The 18,879-nt window shown below is 38.8% G+C and overlaps 1 protein-coding gene across 1 annotated transcript; it reads right to left on the bottom strand.

Moving 5' to 3' along the window:
• Nucleotides 1-1,068: 1,068 nt before the first annotated feature.
• LOC143982185 (eosinophil peroxidase-like) lies at nucleotides 1,069-18,201 on the bottom strand. The gene is made up of 13 exons (XM_077480688.1): nucleotides 18,054-18,201; nucleotides 14,870-14,963; nucleotides 13,937-14,112; nucleotides 13,666-13,786; nucleotides 12,231-12,360; nucleotides 11,200-11,406; nucleotides 9,946-10,267; nucleotides 9,421-9,581; nucleotides 8,880-9,132; nucleotides 7,993-8,163; nucleotides 6,174-6,411; nucleotides 5,862-6,073; nucleotides 1,069-1,337 (listed from the first exon to the last, which is right to left on the bottom strand). The coding sequence occupies exons 1-13, from the start codon at nucleotides 18,127-18,129 to the stop codon at nucleotides 1,315-1,317; spliced, it is 2,184 nt and encodes a 727-aa protein (XP_077336814.1). The 5' UTR covers nucleotides 18,130-18,201; the 3' UTR covers nucleotides 1,069-1,314.
• Nucleotides 18,202-18,879: the final 678 nt, after the last annotated feature.

Genomic DNA, 18,879 nt, shown 5'->3' with positions numbered 1-18,879 from the left:
GCATAGAAACTCACTGAAAACTGAGCATGTGTAGAGCTGCCACCACAGCTGTAAATTTCCAGCTGAATTGGGGACTTGGACAAAAGATGGAGATAGAGAGCAACAGGATCAACCTGTTTTTTTGCAGAATACAGGAAAGGAATATCATAATGACTGAGTATGAACAGCATGTAATACAAAATGTATTAATAGTTTTTTTTTTATGATGAGGGTTTGGTAACACTTTAAATGCACTGTATATGCCATCTGTGCATTTTTTCAGTGCATTTACAGCACACTTGTGGTGTGTTTCAATAGAAGTTAATAGAGGCAATTGGGAAGCCTGGGGAACTCTGCAGGCAGCGTTAATTGTGCCTCGAATTAAGGCAATGGTAGTGATGCAGTGTGAACACCTCCATCTATTTTTACAATTTTAAAGCGGGAGTCCGCCGGGACTCCGCGTTTTTTTTTTTTTTTTAAAGCCAGCAGCTACAAATACTGCAGCTGCTGACTTTTAAAATAGTGACACTTACCTGTCCAGCGCGCCCGCGATGTCGGCACCCGAAGCCGATCTGTAGATCGTCTCTCGGGTGCTGCCGCCGCCATCTTGGGTATGGGAATCAGGAAATAGAGCCTTTCGGCTTCATTTCCCGGTTCCCTACTGCGCATGCGCGAGCCGCGCTGTGCAATAAGGACGGTCCCCGCTGCCTCTGGGATCTGTGTGTTTTCCCAGCAGGCAGCGGGGCACTTGTGGAAAGGGGCAGGCACTTGCGGAAAGGGGCGTAATGTACGCCCCTTTCCGCAGAGAGCTATCCCAGAACTGGGTGCAGATACCTGTACTGTACAGGTATCTGCACCCCCTCCCCCCTGAAAGGTGCCAATTGTGGCGCCGGAGGGGGGGAGGGTTCCGATGAGCGGAAGGTCCACTTTAGGGTGGACCTCCGCTTTAAGTGGTGTTGATAGAGGATCAGGAAGTAGTAACAACGTGACTCAACTGCCTTTTTTCATGTGAAAGAGCCCTAAAATAGAACACAAGCAGCATATAGAAATGTACGGATCATCAAAAAAGTCATAACTCAACAATACACGTTTTTCCTTTAAATATGTTTATTTGCTTGTGGCAATGACAGAGTAGATATATTGTACAGGTAAGATATCAAGTTTTGCTCTGCTCAGCAGTAACTCAGCAATGCAAGCTTTTTCTTTAGCTTTCCCAAACTTAGGCACTTAGTCTGTATGTTATATGAGTCAGACTATAGGAGGTATAAAGTATTGTAACAGATAATAATCTGTGTATACAGATTATACACAGCCACCGTCTTTCCTGTCCTATTATTATTCTTCAGAATCTTCAAGCTCTGAAAATAAAAGAGTGAAACGAATTGTTACTGTATGCACAGGTATAGGAAAACTCTAAAATAGCTAAAGTGTATACCATGCTATCATGTATAGGAGTGGAAACAGGACCCTCAAATATTGCCCTCCCATAGAATTATATAACATTCAAGTAGAACTATAGGCAAAACAATTTGTTTCATTTTGCATAGAGTAAGGGAGAGTTATAACCCCTATCAGATTTTTTTTCGCCATTTGTGTCCCATTGTGGAGATTTCCCATCACTTCCTGTCTCATAACCAAACAGGAAGTGAGAGGAAATCACTGAAAATTAAAGGAATTCCATGGGGAGCCCCAGATCACTATTGGAAGATTTCCCCTCTATTACTTTTCTGGGGACAACCCAAAATTTGGGATTTTATTTTACTTTCAATGATAATGGTAAACAGGACAAATAGAGAGCATGAATCACTCGAACGGGGGCACAAATAGCAATAAAAACTGACGGGTGTTCTAATCCTTCTCCAATTTAGTTATACTTTCAGGGAAAACAAAAGAAGAGAAGGGATTCTGTATAGATAATACTGGAAAAAGCATTTTATATACAAAATGAAAAATGTGTATCACACATATACATATTAAAAGTAAAATATATAGATGTACATTACAGTATATACATATAAGACCAGTGTGACCCTATTTTACCACTATCTGGAATGTGTATCACAAATCAATTGAGTCCATTCTATTGGCCACAGTGATTACGACCTCTGTTTTGTGTGGCTCACCCCCCTTATTGTAATCTCTAAAAGATTGGACATATGGAACAGTGTTTTGCACACTACAAAAGTAAATTGCAGTATTTTCATTGCTGTGCGTTTTCTTTTCTTTTTTTAAACACACAAATGAGTGATCCCCTGAATTCAATAATACAGCGTTACATGTATTTTTTTCATGCAAGACATGTACAGTAAGTGCCTGGACATCAGCCTTTGCAATCTCTGTACACCAGCGCTTACTCCTAGTAGACACTACTAGTCTTTTTTCGTTCAAAAAACAAACAGGTGGCTCTGATCGGAGCCCCTGCTGTGCAAACCCCCCCACCAGAACACTCTGGTCAGCACTCTCCAACGTTGGCTGAGAACGCGGATTGGGAACCAGTCGGCTGACCGTTTGCGGTCATGCCTCTTCAACAGAAGCAAGCTGAACAGCTGGACCAGCTGCTAAACACACAGGCCAAATGTGGGCAGGTTTCTATTGAACTGACTGATGTCGCCCGACATTCGGCCCGTGTTTAATATCCCTTAAACTAAGAGAGGGAGAAGCAGCATATGGAGTCAGTCAGTTATGAAGCAGTACCCATGCAATAACTAGAAAAATACTGATAGGAGGTGAGGGCCTTTCACTGTCCAGTCACAAAGCTGGGGGTGGAGGGTGGTGATATGATTTGTAAGTCTTAAGTGCAGCTTAAAAAAAAAAAAAAAAAGGCCTTCTGCCTCTCTAAATCAGGCTGTTCTGTGTGGAAGAGCTGTGTTTGGTAGGTAAAATAGCTCCCTGAGGCTGGGTTCACACTATTGTGATGTCAGACATCGCATGTGATTCGCACCGCATTGCTGTGCAGATCACATGCGATGTGAATTCAGCCATACAGATTATATGGCTGAATTTGCATCGCGTTTGGACCAAAATGGTGCAGTACCCCTTTTTTGGTCTGCACTGGAATCAGATCACATGGGTGTTCACATCCATACTATCCAATTGCTGCAGCATTTCATAGTTCACACTGCAAACTGATCTGGGGTTGTCATTAGCTTTATATTGACACCCGCAGTGGTTCGCATAGGGCGGTGTGAACTGCCTGAGAGAGACATGCGATGCGGGATTCCGCATAGGATTCACGCTGCTTCCCGCATTGCATACAGTGCCTTGAAAAAGTATTCACACCCCTTGATATTTTCCACATTTTATCATGTTACAACCTAAGACATAAATGTATTTAATTGGGATTTTATGTGATAGACCAACACAAAGTGGCACATAATTGTGAATTGGAAGGAAAATTATAAATGGTTTTAATTTTTTTTTACAAATAAATATCTGAAAAGTGTGGCGTGCATTTGTATTTAGCCCCCTTTACTCTGATACCCCTGACTAAAATCTAGTAAAACCAATTGTCTCCAGAAGTCACCTAATTAGTAAATAGACTCCACCTGTGTGTGATTTAATCTCAGTATAAATACAGAGGTTCTACAAAGCCCTCAGAGGTTTGTTAGAGAATCTTTGTGAACAAACAGAATTGTGAAGGCCAAGAAATGCACCAGACAGGTCAGGGATAAAATTGTGCAGACGATTAAAGCAGAGTTATGTTATGAAAAAATATCTCATGCTTTGAACATCTCACAGAGCATTGTTCAATCCATCATCTGAAAATGGAAAGAGTAGGGCACAACTGCAAACCTACCAAGACATGACCGTCCACCTAAACTGACAGGCCCGGGCAAGGAGAGCATTAATCAGAGAATCAGCCAAGAGGCCCATGATAACTCTGGAGGAGCTGCAGAGATCCACAGCTCAGGTGGGAGAATCTGTCCACAGGACAACTATTAGTTGTCCACTCCACAAATTTGGCCTTTATGGAAGAATGGAAAGAGGAAAGCCATTGTTGAAAGAAAGCTTTAAGAATTCTAGTTTGCAGTTTGCGAGAAGCCATGTGGGGGACACAGCAAACATGTGGAAGAAGGTTCTCTGGTCAGATAAGACCAACATTTTCTACCACAAGCAAAACGCCACGTGTGGTGGAAAAGTAACATTGCACATCACCCTGAACACACCATCCCCACTGTGAAACATGGTGATGACAGCATCATGTGGGGATGCTTTTCTTCAGCAGGGACAGGGAAACTGGTCAAAGTTGATGGGATGATGGATGGAGCCAAATACAGGGCAATCTTAAAAGTGAACTTGTTGGAGTCTTCAAAAGACTTGAGACTGGGGTAGAGGTTCACCTTCCAGCAGGACAATGACCCTAAACTTACAGCCAGAGCTACAATGAAATGGTTGAGATCAAAGCATATTCATGTGTTAGAATGGCCCAGTTGAATTCCAGACCTAAATCCAATTGAGAATCTGTGTAAAGACTTGAAATATGCTGTTCACAGACACGCTCCATTCAATCTGATAGAGCTTGAGCTATTTTGCAGAGAAGAATGGGCTAAAATGTCTCTCTCTAGATGTGCAAAGCTCGTAGAGACATCCCCAAAAAGGCTTGCAGGTGTAATTGCAGTGTAAGGAGGTTCTACAAAGTATTGACTCAGGGGGGCTGAATACAAGGCACACCACACTTTTCACATATTTATTTGTAAAAACAATTTGAAAACCATTTATCATTTTCTTTCCACTTCACGATTATGTGCCGCTTTGTGTTGGTCTATCACCTTGGCACCCCAGATGTTTTGGAACTACATTTCCCATTATGCTCAGCTACACTGCAGAATGCATGAGCTTCATGGGAAATGTAGTTCCAAAACATCTGGGGTGCCAAGGTTCGCCATCACTGGTCTATCACATAAAATTCCAATAAAATACATTTACGTTTTTTGGTTGTACCATGACAAAATTTGGAAAATTTAAAAGGATATGAATACTTTTTCAAGGCACTGTATATGTGAACTCAGCCTTAAGCCGGCCATAGACAGTTCGTATCTCAGCCAGTTCAACAAGAACAGGCTGAAATTTTAACCATGTGTGGGCAGGCTAAATGTACCCAAGTTGATCGATCAGCTTGGGTACAACCAGCCTGACAGATTTTACATGCAATAATCATTGTGTTTTCCCGGCAAGGATGGCTTCTCCCAGCGGGAGAGCACAATAGCTCGGTAGGAGGGATCCCCCTGTCAATACTGACTGCGTTATCCAATATGTTAACAAGGCATGCTTGCAAGGGTGAAATGAGCACAAATACCCCACAAGCTGAACTTACCAATATGACTTCGCAAAGGGTAAAAAAATATTTTTCAGTGATGCATATTACTTGATTAAAATCAAAAGTATCATCACGATAGATACCAATTATACAGTTTTGATAACACTGGCCCATATAAATGAACATTACATATTTACTTACACTTTTTTAGGACTGCTAGACGGTAGATCATGATTATGTACATACTCTTAATATAATGAGGTTGATTTACTTAAAATGGAGAGTGCAAAATCTGGTGCAGCTGTGCATGGTAGCCAATCAGCTTCTAAATTTAGCTTATTCAATTAAGCTTTGACAAAAAAACAAACAAAAAAAACTGGAAGCTGATTCTATGCCGAGCTGCTACACATTTTTGCACTTTCCAGTTTTGGTAAATCAACCCCAATTCCTTTTTATAGTAACTACAAGTATAGCATAGTATAATATTTTTTCAACTTTATAATGTAAAAATGAACACAGCACTATGATAATATTCTGGCCCATCAGCCACTGTTTCTTATCAGGCTGATATTTTTTTATTGGTACTGACAGTTTCAAACATGGTTCTTTACTCCTGATCTCCTACCTGATCCACTCTTTCTTCTTCTCCAGGGGCTCAAGTCAAATGCTGGGATCTGAGAACAGGTCACAAAGTCCCGTGGATAGGTGTTTGCTACGAAAACATTTCGGGGGACTTGCGTGATCCCTGTGTTGTCACAGATGATTCGAGACATTGTAACTCTTTCTATTGCGTATTTTTGAGCTGGTGTGAACTGATTGGGCTGCTCATAATAAAACCTGTATGAAAATAAGTGATCAGTAATGTAGAACCAGAAAAATACATATAATGATACAAAAAATAGGCAGGTCATTGCAAAGTTATACAATATATATTCACCTGTCTCCATCCCGGGTTCTGCGGAATTGGTTTCCGATTAAACAAGCTAACAGTTCGCCCACTCTCGCATTAGGCAACAGAGGTTCTGCAACAGCTCCAATCCAGATGTCAATGTTTTCAGGTGTGCCATATAGCTGCATGAATTTTTGTGCCAGTTGTGGGTTTCTCAGCACCTGAGCCAGTTGTGTCACATTACGAGGTGCGCAAAGGCCACAAAATCTCCTCCATGCATTGTATCCTAATTTTACAGGAATTTAAAAAAATGTCCATCATGAAAACAAACTGCTACATAAGAAGTGAAAGGCTAACTTAATGTAACTTAAAATTATAATATATAGGTCATTTAGAGATTTGAGGTTTATAGCATTTTGCTCATTTCTAAATAGAACTCATAACAGTAAATATGCTAATTCTATATCTTATAAACCTCTTTAATAAGAAGTGCAATGGATTTTTCTAAACAGTCACCATAAGGCTACTTTCACACTGGGGCGCTCAGCGCGCTGGCGGTAAAGTGGCGCTATATTTAGCGGCGCTTTACCATCATTTTAGCGGTGCTGATCGGCCGCTAGCAGGGTTAAAACTGCCCACAAAGTGCCGCTGCAGCGACGCTTTGCAGGTGTGTTTGGAGCGCTGCTCCATTGTTTTCAATGGGAAGGGGCGCTTTAGGAGCGGTACAGTGCCCCAAAGATGCAGGACTTTTTTGACCGTCCTGCATGCGCACCGCTCCAGTGTGAAAGCCCTCAGGGCTTTCACATTGGAGTGCACTGAGCGGCTCTTTCAGGGCACTTTGCAGGCGCTATTCTTAGCACTTTAGCGCCTACAAAGCGCCTCAGTGTGAAAGGGGCCTCTATAAGCTTCTAAATCAGTGTTTCTCAACTCGTCCTCAAGGTGCCCCAACAGGCCATGTTTTCAGGATTTCCCTCAGATAAAACAGCTGTGGTAATTACTAAGGAAGTGAAACTGATCAAATCACCTGTGCAAAAAAAAAAAATGGAGAGCCTGAAAACATGACTTGTTGGGGCGCCTTGAGGACTGGAGTTGAGAACGACTGTTCTAGATGGAGCCTACAACTAAGGACAACTATTCTCATTACAGGGAATAGAGAAGCTGCGCTAAAAAAGATCAGTCAATTGATCAAATTAAACCATGTGAATATGCAGAAAGACAAAATTTATCACTCGTTGATGTCACCACAGTGTATAAAAACATGAGAGTGCCCACCACCGTAATATAGACCTGCTTACCAGATGGCAAGCATAAAGGACAGATTTAGCTTGTGGATGTCAACACCAAAATCAGCAGACTGGATTTTGCAGATCGCTCACTCTCTCCAACTAAAATGTCCATCTTGGATGATGCCTGATCAAGATGACGCTGTCCTTTAGACACATGTACCGCCAAGGATCATACCACAACCAAGCATCCAGTCTGCCGATTTTGGTGTTGACATCCACAAGCTAAAGGCCGTGGCTGGGCTATAGCCATCTGTCATTTATGCTTGCCATCTGCTAAGCAGGTCTATATTACGGTGGTGGGCACTCTCCTGTCTGTTTTTATACACTGTGGTGACATCAACAACCTGAAGTGATAAATATGGACTTTCTGCATATTCATATGGTTTGATTTAATCAATCGATTGATCCTTTTAGCGCAGCTTCTCTATTCCCAGTTATCCCTTGTGTGTATCCCACTTCATGCTTGTTTTGGTTCATATATGCTTTACATGTCAGTGAGCATAATTTTTAGCACGGTTTATCTTTTGTTTAACTATTCTCATTAACTTTTTGTGCAGAAGCTTTTTATTTTTAACATCTACCTGGTAGTCCATGATCCCTGCTTCGTTGCATGTTAATGGCTCCCAGATCAAGGCCAAGACGTTTGAAAAGCTCAAACAGGTGTTCTCGGAGCTCATCTACCAAAATCTGGTTCTGTCGGTTGAGTTTTGCCTGGTTTGCCATTAGACCACGAAGAAGTGGGTCAACACCTCCTGCAAGAAGATCACAATATACAAATCATCAGCTTAAAAAGAGGATAGAATGAGTTGTATTTGGGTCATAAAGGTTGAAACATAGGAATCATTACAATATCAGGCAAGGAGATTAGTAATGTAAAATGGCATAATTCAGATTATATTCTACACCATTTCTTCAGGGGTGCTTTGGTAAAATGCCTAAAAATTTCCCAAAACTTGTATACATGCCATCAGGTGAATGAAGTCTGCCTTTTAGTTACACAAAGCTATAGGCTTTCATTGTCAACCATTACAGCCTTCTATCCACCGGTATCCTAACAACCAATGATGTCATCGGTTGCTAAGGAGAATGTCAGGCACCTGCATAGCATCCTTGTTTTCCCCTCTCCACCAGCACTGAGGTCACATCAACTGAGCGAGGACAAGAAACTGAGGGAGAAATGTGGAATACTATTCGGTATTAGTGTGCAAAGGTGTATATGTTTTAGAAGAATAAATCACTTCTAACATTGGGTGTCTTACAAATGTGGATGTTGCTGGGTTATGTTTAGTTTACTATCATTTAGAATGGGGTGCCTTGAGATTGTGTACAATTTAAAATTGTATCATGATTGATAAAAAGTGGGGAAACACTGTTCTACATAATGGTAAAGCACACTAAAGAAGGTCTAAAATGGGGCTGGGGGTATTCCATGCTTTAGGGTTTCCTATTCTGAACAACCAAAATATACCTTCTCGGACAACTCTCCAGGTATTGAAGAAGGTAAGGTGCAGAGGAATTGGAGGCAGGTTTCGTGAGGTCTGATAACGATCCACCAGTCGATAAATGAACGGCTGGATCATTGTGTGCCCCATACGGAAAATCAGACTGAACACATTGGATGCTCCTGGATTTTCACAATCATTGTAGCGACGGTAAGTAGGAACAACCTTGGACATAGAAGAGCCCAATAGCAGGGGTAGCCAATCTTTATAGTTTATTTTCTGTCAAAGAAAAAAATATTTAGAACGTTTGGAAATAAAAATAGTAGAATAATTTATAATGGTTCAAAACTTTCAGGAATGCTAGTAATTTAGAACAGACGATGGCAAACACTGGTGCATGTTGGTTTGTTCCTTTTCCAATCGCCAGGGTGTGTGTGGTCTCTGCCAATTGTATTACAAATTTGAACTGCTAAAAGTAAAGGAAACTGCAGCCTGATGCTCAAATTATGGTCTTGGTGCTAAATAAGCTTATGTATATTGGCGTTTAAAGCAAAACCAAATCCTCACCTGTGTCAAAGCCCCTATTATCTTTCTTGTTTCCTGGAAGAGCGTTTCTCCTGACCATGTTGGATTTAATCTGCGTAACGCAGTAGCAATTCGGTTGTGTTCTCTGATGAAGATTGTGTGAAACGCAGTCAGGCCAGGTTGCTCACTGACTCGAGGATCCCCTGAAGGACATGCAGAAGGTTAACAACATCATCCATTCTTCATGACTAATATATGCATTAGGGATCAAAAGTTTGTAGTTAGAGACAAAAACACATATTAGGAGGGTAATAAGTAGATATTATAGAATCTAGCCAGCATTTTGCACAGTCCTTTTAAATTACATATTCTGTAAATGAGATGTCTATGGAATCGCAGCCACGCCAACAACTATTACATAAGCATGGTCCCCTGTTGTCACCATCAGGAAAGCCATGAGAAAATTACATCCTATCTAGTTAGTAGTTTATACTTTAAGCTATTACATCACTCTTCTTTTCCATTGTGCCTGTAAAGCAATACTATCTGTCATATAAGTTCACCCACCAGCTAAGAAACATGGGAGACCAGAGGTTTTATTCGTCTGGAGACAGAAGTCTTCTTCAATCCCGCTGGTGCTGAATGGTAAATAGACCCGCCCATTATCAGTAAACCTGTTATTAACAGCCATAAGACCAAGCTGATTTTGCCTGTTACGAAGTCTGTTGGCCAACTCATTGGTGCTGCCATACACTTGACTGGCATCGATGTAAGAAGTGAGAACATTCATCTGTTCGCGTATAGGGGACTGTGGCACACTGGCTGGAGATGAACGGAAGAGTGGTATGCAGTCAGTGCGATTTCTTATTCGAGGGTCATTAGGAGGGATCTGTGAAATTAAATGCATATGATTAACCATCTTTTTCACCTATTTTTTTGTTTACACATACATACACATACGAACAGTGTTCAGGTTATCTGGGACAGATAAAGCATTCTGTGTATGTATGGCACATACAAAAGAGAACAAATCAACCACTTCAGCCCCAAAACAATTGCCAATAGAATGATACAAGGGTTACAGTCCACTATTAAAAAAAAAACATGCTAATGCTAGAGTGTAAATACGTATGCAGCCAATAAATGTCAGATTTTATTAACAAACAGAAAATGGACATTTAAAGTGTTAATTCGAATGTAAAAATCCCAATTAAATCTGTTTTAATTTGAAGAAGCCTGTCCCATCGACTTTGTCCTTCTGAAAAATTCTGGTGAACTCTATGATTCCTTTTTGCAAAGCCACATATATGTTATGTTTATATATTTTTTTAGTACTGTTGGAAAAGCAGGTCTTTGTTTTTCTAGGATGTTTATGGCCCTGCATGGCTATTTTCATGGCGGCATGTCGCCACCTTGTTTTGTGATGTCAACTCCAAATTTAATAAACAGAATAAAGAAAAAAAAATCTGTTTTAATTCCATACACCGTAATATTGTAGTGTTTATTAGAGATTTGAGAATTGTTTTTTCAAAGATTATATATATATATATATATATATATATATATATATATATATATATATATATATATATATATATATATATATATATATATATATATATATATATATACACATCATTTTGTATTGTAATTCTATGTACATATAAAAATAAATAAATAGATTGAACACATAATTCCATACTGAAACACTGACTGCCTCATGCAAACCTAATGTATGTGCTGCTTGTTAGATTAGTTATTATCTGGTAAACCATTTTCAACTCCTTTTATATATAAAAAAATACTCTAATGGAAAGTTACCCTCAGAGGAAAACATGGTAGCTCCCGGGCACAGCTGTGATCACAATCAATGCCTCTTAGAAAGGTTGATCTTGATGGAGTTTCTGGTGCCAGATCAAGATCATGATCAATCCACTGACCCCACTGCATGAACATAAGTGATCTCTGCCTGTCTAGGGTCTGCTGGCTCTCTGGAAACCGGATAATTTCATTGGATACAGCCCTTGCCTGAAAAACATGACAATTTAAAGTGTTAAGTACATTATGATGCAAATAGATTTAAGCACATTTAAAGGATATGTTTAATCAAAACGATTTTCCTAAGTTTTGGATACAGTTGGGGAGGTTTAGAATAATTTCATTCTGTTATATTCGTTATGTTACAGTAATACGTTTTAAGATAATTTGTTATTTCTGTCGAGTGTCGACATTTGTTATACTGAATCTCGAATCATGTCGAATTCATTCGTTATATGCTCTATAATTTTGTTCGTATTAGTTGAAATTTGAAACTTATGTATGTATATATATTCGTAATAATAATTTGTAGTTTGAAAAGTCGTTTGTTTATTGAATCTTTCAACACACACAATGACAATATCTCTTTTCCTCTGCTCAAATACAATACAACACCCTTCTCACTCAGTTGTCAGTAATGCACTTTGCCAGTAATCCAACCTCCAGCACAAAATTAGGCAGCTGATTGGACTGTAAGATTTACTTTGAGTTGACCTTTTGTTTCATTAGATCTTTAACGAATTACCGAATTATGTCTAATTCATTTGTTATATCCGCTATAATTTCTTTTGTATTCGGTGAAATTCGTTATTTTTTTATTCGGATGCATCCGGATGGCCGAAAGCTGAAAAATCTACCAAATTTCGATTTGTTACGAAACAATTTGCACAAGCCTATTGTTTACCAGACAGGAAGTGAAGGGAACTCTCCAACAGTAACACAGATGTTGAATCTGAAGATTTTCACATCTTTGCCACATCATTTTATAATACACTATTTATAAAAATAATATATAGAGCAGAGCAAATAGTTACCAGAGGCAAAACAAAGCCATTGATTGGTCGATTTTCTGTCCATCCTTGAGGTAATGATCTTCCATCTTCATACTGGGCTCTTAGCAATCGTGTATAGGGCCTGTTGGAAACGCCAAAGTTGGGAAATCTCCTAAAAAGAAAAAGGTCAACATTATCATTCTGTTTAATTGTATTTAATCACCAACAATTAATGTATTTTATTTTCTTCCTTTTGGTCTGGTAAAAGTACCATCGAAAACATTTTGTAATATCTGTTTGATAAATGCAAAAACGACCTCTTGATCCCATTAGAAATCTTAAGATTAAAGATGGGTACACTACACACATATCAAAATTTGGCCAGTTCGGGAGTAAATGGCCTGAATTTCAATCTGTATATGGACCACCCTGTTCAACAGAAGTCTGGCAGTAGATTGACTTCTGTGGAAAGGCCACATTGGAAAACTTTAGTTGATCAACACCTGTAGCCAACCGGCTGCAGGCGCTAATCAGTGTATTCAGACAGCAGAAACTCCGCAATGTCAGAATACTATTTTCACAGCAGGGAGGATCTTTCTTTGCACCTTGCTGGTGTGAATGAGGGAATCAGTTTGTTTGTTTTCTTTTAGCCCGCCGACTAAACAAAAAGAAAAAAATCTAAAAGAATCTGTGTACCCAGAATTACTTGTGAAAACTGTCTGTACTCTTTACGTGTGCTACAGCCTTATCAGTTACATTGTTCCCAGTTATCACCATGGAATAAAAAACAACTTCCTCTATATTATGAAGAAAAAGAGAGGGGTGTGTTATGTAGTCTTGTCAAAGAGTGACATTGATACAGTCCGGGGAGTGAGAACTGTCACTATAGGATAGGAAGTGTGTTACTTGCAGGTTCACCATGCGAAAATAAAGGGAAACACCTAAAAGAAAAATAATGAAGTCACCAGGACTGGTAAGCTTCAATACATTACAGATTTTTCTTTTTTGTTCTTGAGTTTTGATACACACGAATGCATAGTATTCACATTTACTGGACCAACACAGAAAAAGCTTAAATGTAGCATTGTAGAAAGCCATCGCATGTCAACATTGGCAACCAACCTTCTGAACTTATATTATTTATTTATTTTCTCTATTGATGGGCAAATAATTTGTAAACCACACTAAAACCTCATTACTGTACATACCTAGAGGGCATGGCTGTGACATTCCTAGCTTCAGGGTCTCAGATGGAAAAATAATTGTCACATTCAAAAAAATTGTATAAAAGGCCATATTAAAGTAATTGTATTCACACATCAGTGATGATACAAGCATTCAGTAGCTAGTAGTAACATTTATAAAAAAAAAAAAAAAAAGAAAGAAAACATCAAACTTTATACTCAAACCCTGGACATGTAATAATATTTTGTCAGTCGTTTAGGGCTGCCATAACAGCTCATTTTCTTTCTCCCACCTGTTGTTGCATTCTCCAGTGAAGGTGCGATATTGATCATTTGCACAATTCTTTGGAAGAAGCAGAAAAGCATAGCCAGAAGCCTTGTGTAACATGTCCAGTTGATTGACTGTCAACAAGTCTAGAGGATAAAATAATTCTGTTAGTTATGAAAGCACCTAAAGCTTTTAGATTTCAGTAGTTCCTAACAAACTATTGAAATCCAGTCGCACATCCAAGACATACTAATCAACTCTCCATGTAACAATGTCAGCATTGTTTTAAACTATACCTGAAATATTGAAGGGTCTGCTGTAAAAACTTGTTAACTTCTCCGTCAGAAGGTCATAGGTGGTCTCAATGTAGTCAGCAGCTCGGATGTGATTTCTGCTTGAGGCCACAGGCTGCTTAAAGTATGACATGACCTCAGAAGGGGTGATAGACCCCGATCTCAGTCTCTCTTTAAGTCTGAAATTACAAAAAGTGCATGTTATTCTTGCCAAAGTTTTTCAAAGTAATTACAGTATATGCTCACCCCAGACGTATCCACAACCCATGTAATTGTACAGAAATAAGTATCCAATTGGCCATGGATCAGACAACCAAAATATGAAGAAAAAGACTACCAGGACTGCTCTTGTTAAAGTCTTGCGTTTACTAGCTATACATGCCTATTTCATGAATGTTACGTTTTAGAACAAATTGTCGGCCCTTAGCCCTGGTTCACACTGTTGTGACTTGCTATGTGACTTGCGACACATAAAGAAGTGAAAATACATTTATTACAAAGGCAGCCATTCCAATCCATAAACTTTTAAAAAGGTTCCTGCAGTACTTTGATGCGACTTAGAGTCCCATAGACTCCAATGTCACATGAAAGTCACAAGCAAGTCACACTGGAAAGGGCACGACAATGGGGTCGCAGCAGTGTGAACCAAGGCTTAGTGCTGATGTTTTCACCTAAATATAATTATACTTTTATGGAAAATAGAATAAATTCTTTCTGCTGCCTTTCAGAGATGGAGATGAGATGCCCATCATGCTTTATGATGGCTGCGCCCTTAACAATAAGTCAATGATAAAAGTAGTTGCAGTTGTCCCACGACCTCTGAAATTACATTTATAAAAAAATCATAGTATATGCTAATAATGAACTTTAGGTAAGCTGATAGATTAGTTAATTAATACATTTTCAAAATTTGCAGTGGTGAAAAGGGGAACGTACACTTGGCGGGTATGTTTGTAGGCTGCATCCACAAGTTTCTTTGCTTGCTGGAGTGAATCAAGGATAAAGTTGTTGTCCAACTCTTCCACTCCATCTAGAATGATGAGACAGAGTCATACATGTAACCATTTATAAGACAGGGTATTATTGGATCAGTTCATATTAGCAACCAAACATCAGTTGCCTTTAACTGCTCCGATTGGTCTAAACTGACATAAGATGACATACCATTAGATCACTTTAATATAGTATATATTGTTTTTTTTTTTATTCTTTTCCACAGAAGGAACAGTAGGGAATGTCTAAAAGCCTGTAGCTTTTCAGTTTTTTTCTCATTGCGAATTCTCCTCACTTCCTTTCGCAGAGACACAACAGAAGTGAAAGAAATTCCCCTTACAGACAGCCCAGATGTCCCATTAGATAATTTCCCTTTACCTCCTTCTGTCAATCAGAAATGCAGAGAGGTTGAATTTCCCCAGCAATAAAACTAACAAAGGCTCTATCGAAAGCTAAAATAAAAACTATTGGTGGCTAATATACTTTAATTGCTATATTTTACTGCATTTGACCTATCATTGTTAGATCTTTATTAATAGACAACCCTAGAAGCGTTTTTTGGCTGCTTTTCTTAATCTGATTATCAGATTAAACAAACCATAAACAATATAAATTTACACAATAATGCCCCATACACACCATTAGATTTTCTGCAGATTTTTGTCTTCAGATTTACCAAAACCATGAAGTGCAAGGGCCTGCCTGATTGCATACAAATTGAAACTCCTAAGGTTTGACCTCATATTATATGGTTTTAGTAAATCTGAAGACAAAAGTCTGCAGAAAATCAAATAGTGTGTTTGGGGTCTAAGGCTTCATGTAGAGCAGTTGGGCATTTTTTTCTTTTTCAGCTGCCCCTGAACTCTCATCTATGTTATCTTATCAGTACATGTACACAGGGTCGTTTATAGTAATTTCTAGGCAAGTGTGTTCAAAAACGCGTTCAGCATGGATGTTCAGAGGCATTTGAAACGGCAAATGCCTGTAACAGCTTGTAAATGCGCATAAACGCAGTGACTTGCATTTCATTTACAGGCGTTTTTAATTTTTGACTATTTAAAAATAAAAAATAAAACACTTAACGCTAAACGCAAACGTGGCTAAACAAGGCATGTAAATGCAGTAAAATGGACATTTTTAAATGCCGGTTACTATCTGTCAAGTTAAATAGTTCAGGAGAGGTTGTAAAACGTCCCATGTACATTAAGCCTTATGCCGTGTACAGACGATCAGACATTTCGACAACTAAAGTGTGTTTTTTTTTTTTCTGACGGATGTTGGCTCAAACTTGTCTTGCATACACATGGTTGCACAAATGTTGTCGGAAATTCTGATCGCCAAGAACGCGGTGACGTACAACATGTACGACAAGCCGAGAAAAATTAAGTTCAATAGCCAGTACGGCTCTTCTGCTCGATTCCAAGCATGCATGGACTTTTGTGCGTCGGGATTGTGTACAGGCAATTGGAATTTCCGACAACAAGTTTTTTTGTCTGAAAATTTGAGAACCAGCTCTCAAACAGTTGTTGTCGGAAATTCCAACAGCAAATGTCCGATGGAGCATACACAACGGTCAGAATTTACAATAACAAGCTCACATCGAACATTTGTTATCGGAAATTCCGATCGTCTGTAGTCAGCATTAATCTGATAAAAGGAAACATATAAGCAATACGTATATTACTTAGTACATACTTATCTCCAACATCTATTTGCCAATTCTTTGAATTGTATTCTCATACTGTAACCACAAAAGGAGTAAACTCACAACGTAACTTTGTTATCTAAGTTTATGATTTCCATCTTAGTATAAAAAATAAAAGAGCACTTAAATGTAAACTTTTGAATGAATTACCAAATATTTTAATAAAGTTGATATCCTATCTCAATGCAAACATTGCACTTAAAATAATAATAAATGATGCTATATCTAAAAGACAAGCTACATCTTTAAAACTTTCAAGACACGTGAACTATCATGCAATTTCATATTTCATTTAAAATGCTGTCCTATAAAGGGTCAGTCCACATAAACCTAATAGGTTTTGGAGGACATTAAAGAACTTTTAAATCATCCATTTCCGTACCCATTTAAGCAAGTTAACTACGCCTGCTGCAGCCATGACACTCACATTCTGCTGCTCTCTGTTGAATGTTCATTTGTTTTACATAACTGAATATAGTACAGAAATATGAATGAGGATCTCTGCAGGGGAAGGTGTTAAAACTGGGAAGTCTGATGAAATTAGCCACTGGAGTGCTCCAGACAGATAGTAAAGCCAAAGGGTTAATCTAGCTCTATCGTATTTCTAAAACATACATTTGTGTTTAAATACTCATCATTTAAAGCTCTAGACATATTAGAATTATATACAAAACATACATAAAGTAAAATTAGCAATGCAATAAATTATTATTAAAAAATATTGGATAGCCTTAAAGGAAATTTGACAAAAATATTTTGACTACCATTGTTAACTTTCCGAAAATGCTAGTTGCTTGTTTGTCATGCTGATCCTTTGACTGCAATACATACTAAATCATTATTTTGGATAAAGTATGTACTTAGAGTAGTCGACTGGAGTGTGACTAATTACTACGAGCTATACCATTACCTGGTAAAGGCTGAACTCCTGATCTATATTAGGGCCTCAGAAAGTATTATTATTATTATTATTATTATTATTATTATTAACGATTATTATTATATAGCGCCAACAGTTTACGCAGCGCTTTACAATGTATAGGGGAGACAACACAATTACAGTACAATACAAAAGTTACAGGAGGGCCCTGCTCATAGAGCTTACATTCTAGGGGGTGGTGGTACAAAAGGTATTAAAGGTATGAAAATACTTGTGTCAGCATTAGTGCCAGGCAACTAGCATTTTCAAAAGGAGGGTAGGTTTGCTTTAAGAAAAGAAAAACACTAAATGGACCAGATTAGTAAATATACAACTATACCTATGAATGTTTTCTTCTACAGCGGCCAGGCTATGCCAACAGCCATTTAAAAAAAAAAATCTGCATTTTCACCTTGGTATTTCTTATGCTGATTTTTTAAACCAGTGTTCACATCTACATAAGAAATTCAACCTAAATAAGACATTCAACAATAATGGTTTACCGTAATAAGATGCTGTGCCAATCTGCACCAGTCCGAGGACCAGAAGAAGAGAAATACTGACATGCAGGGGAGCCATATTTCAGCTCCTGAAAGAAATGAATTTTGCATAAGTGAACTTTGTTTAAGGTTAATAGTGGCTAATCAGACAAAGGTGAGTGGTGATTTGGAGTGGTGTCTTACCTTCTGTGTCCTGGATGCACAGTCCTTGCAGTGGTCCTTGGTATTTATATAAAAAAACACTATGGGGGGGAGTAAATGGGGATGTCACAACAAGAAAGGTTACACTAAGACAGCTTATTAGGCAACACATATTGACACAGTGATTACAGAATACTCTAAATTAGGAAGTTTTACATAATGAAGCTACTTTACTGAAAAACCAACTAAATAAGTGTTTGTAAAAATCCTTAAAGGGGTATTAAACACAAAAATAAAAATGTATAATGTTGCAGATATCATGATATTTTTTTTTTTGCAGCGTTAAGGCTGGATTCACACTGGAGCGGTTTATGAGAACGGATGTGATTCGCACCGCACTGCAGTGCAAATCACATCCGATCTCTGTGCGATGCGAGTTCAGCCATACAGATAGTATTGCTGAATTCGCATCGCACACGGCCCAAACTCGCACAGGACCCTTTTTTTGGTCCGCAGCAGAATCGGATCGCATGGGTGTTCACACCATGCGATCCGATTCCTGTCCGAGTTTGCAGATCGCACTGTGATATGCGAACTGATCTGGGGGTGTCATTAACGTTTCACTGACACTCCCAGCAGTTCGCATAGGGCAGTGTAAACTGCCGCCGGGAGGTATGCGATGCGGGAA

Source organism: Lithobates pipiens, unplaced genomic scaffold (genome assembly GCF_037356315.1).
Source record: "Lithobates pipiens isolate NorthernLeopardFrog02 unplaced genomic scaffold, aLitPip1_a1.2 Scaffold_16, whole genome shotgun sequence".
In the NCBI taxonomy this organism is placed as follows: domain Eukaryota; kingdom Metazoa; phylum Chordata; class Amphibia; order Anura; family Ranidae; genus Lithobates; species Lithobates pipiens.
This window is presented reverse-complemented; position numbering and strand designations above follow the sequence as displayed.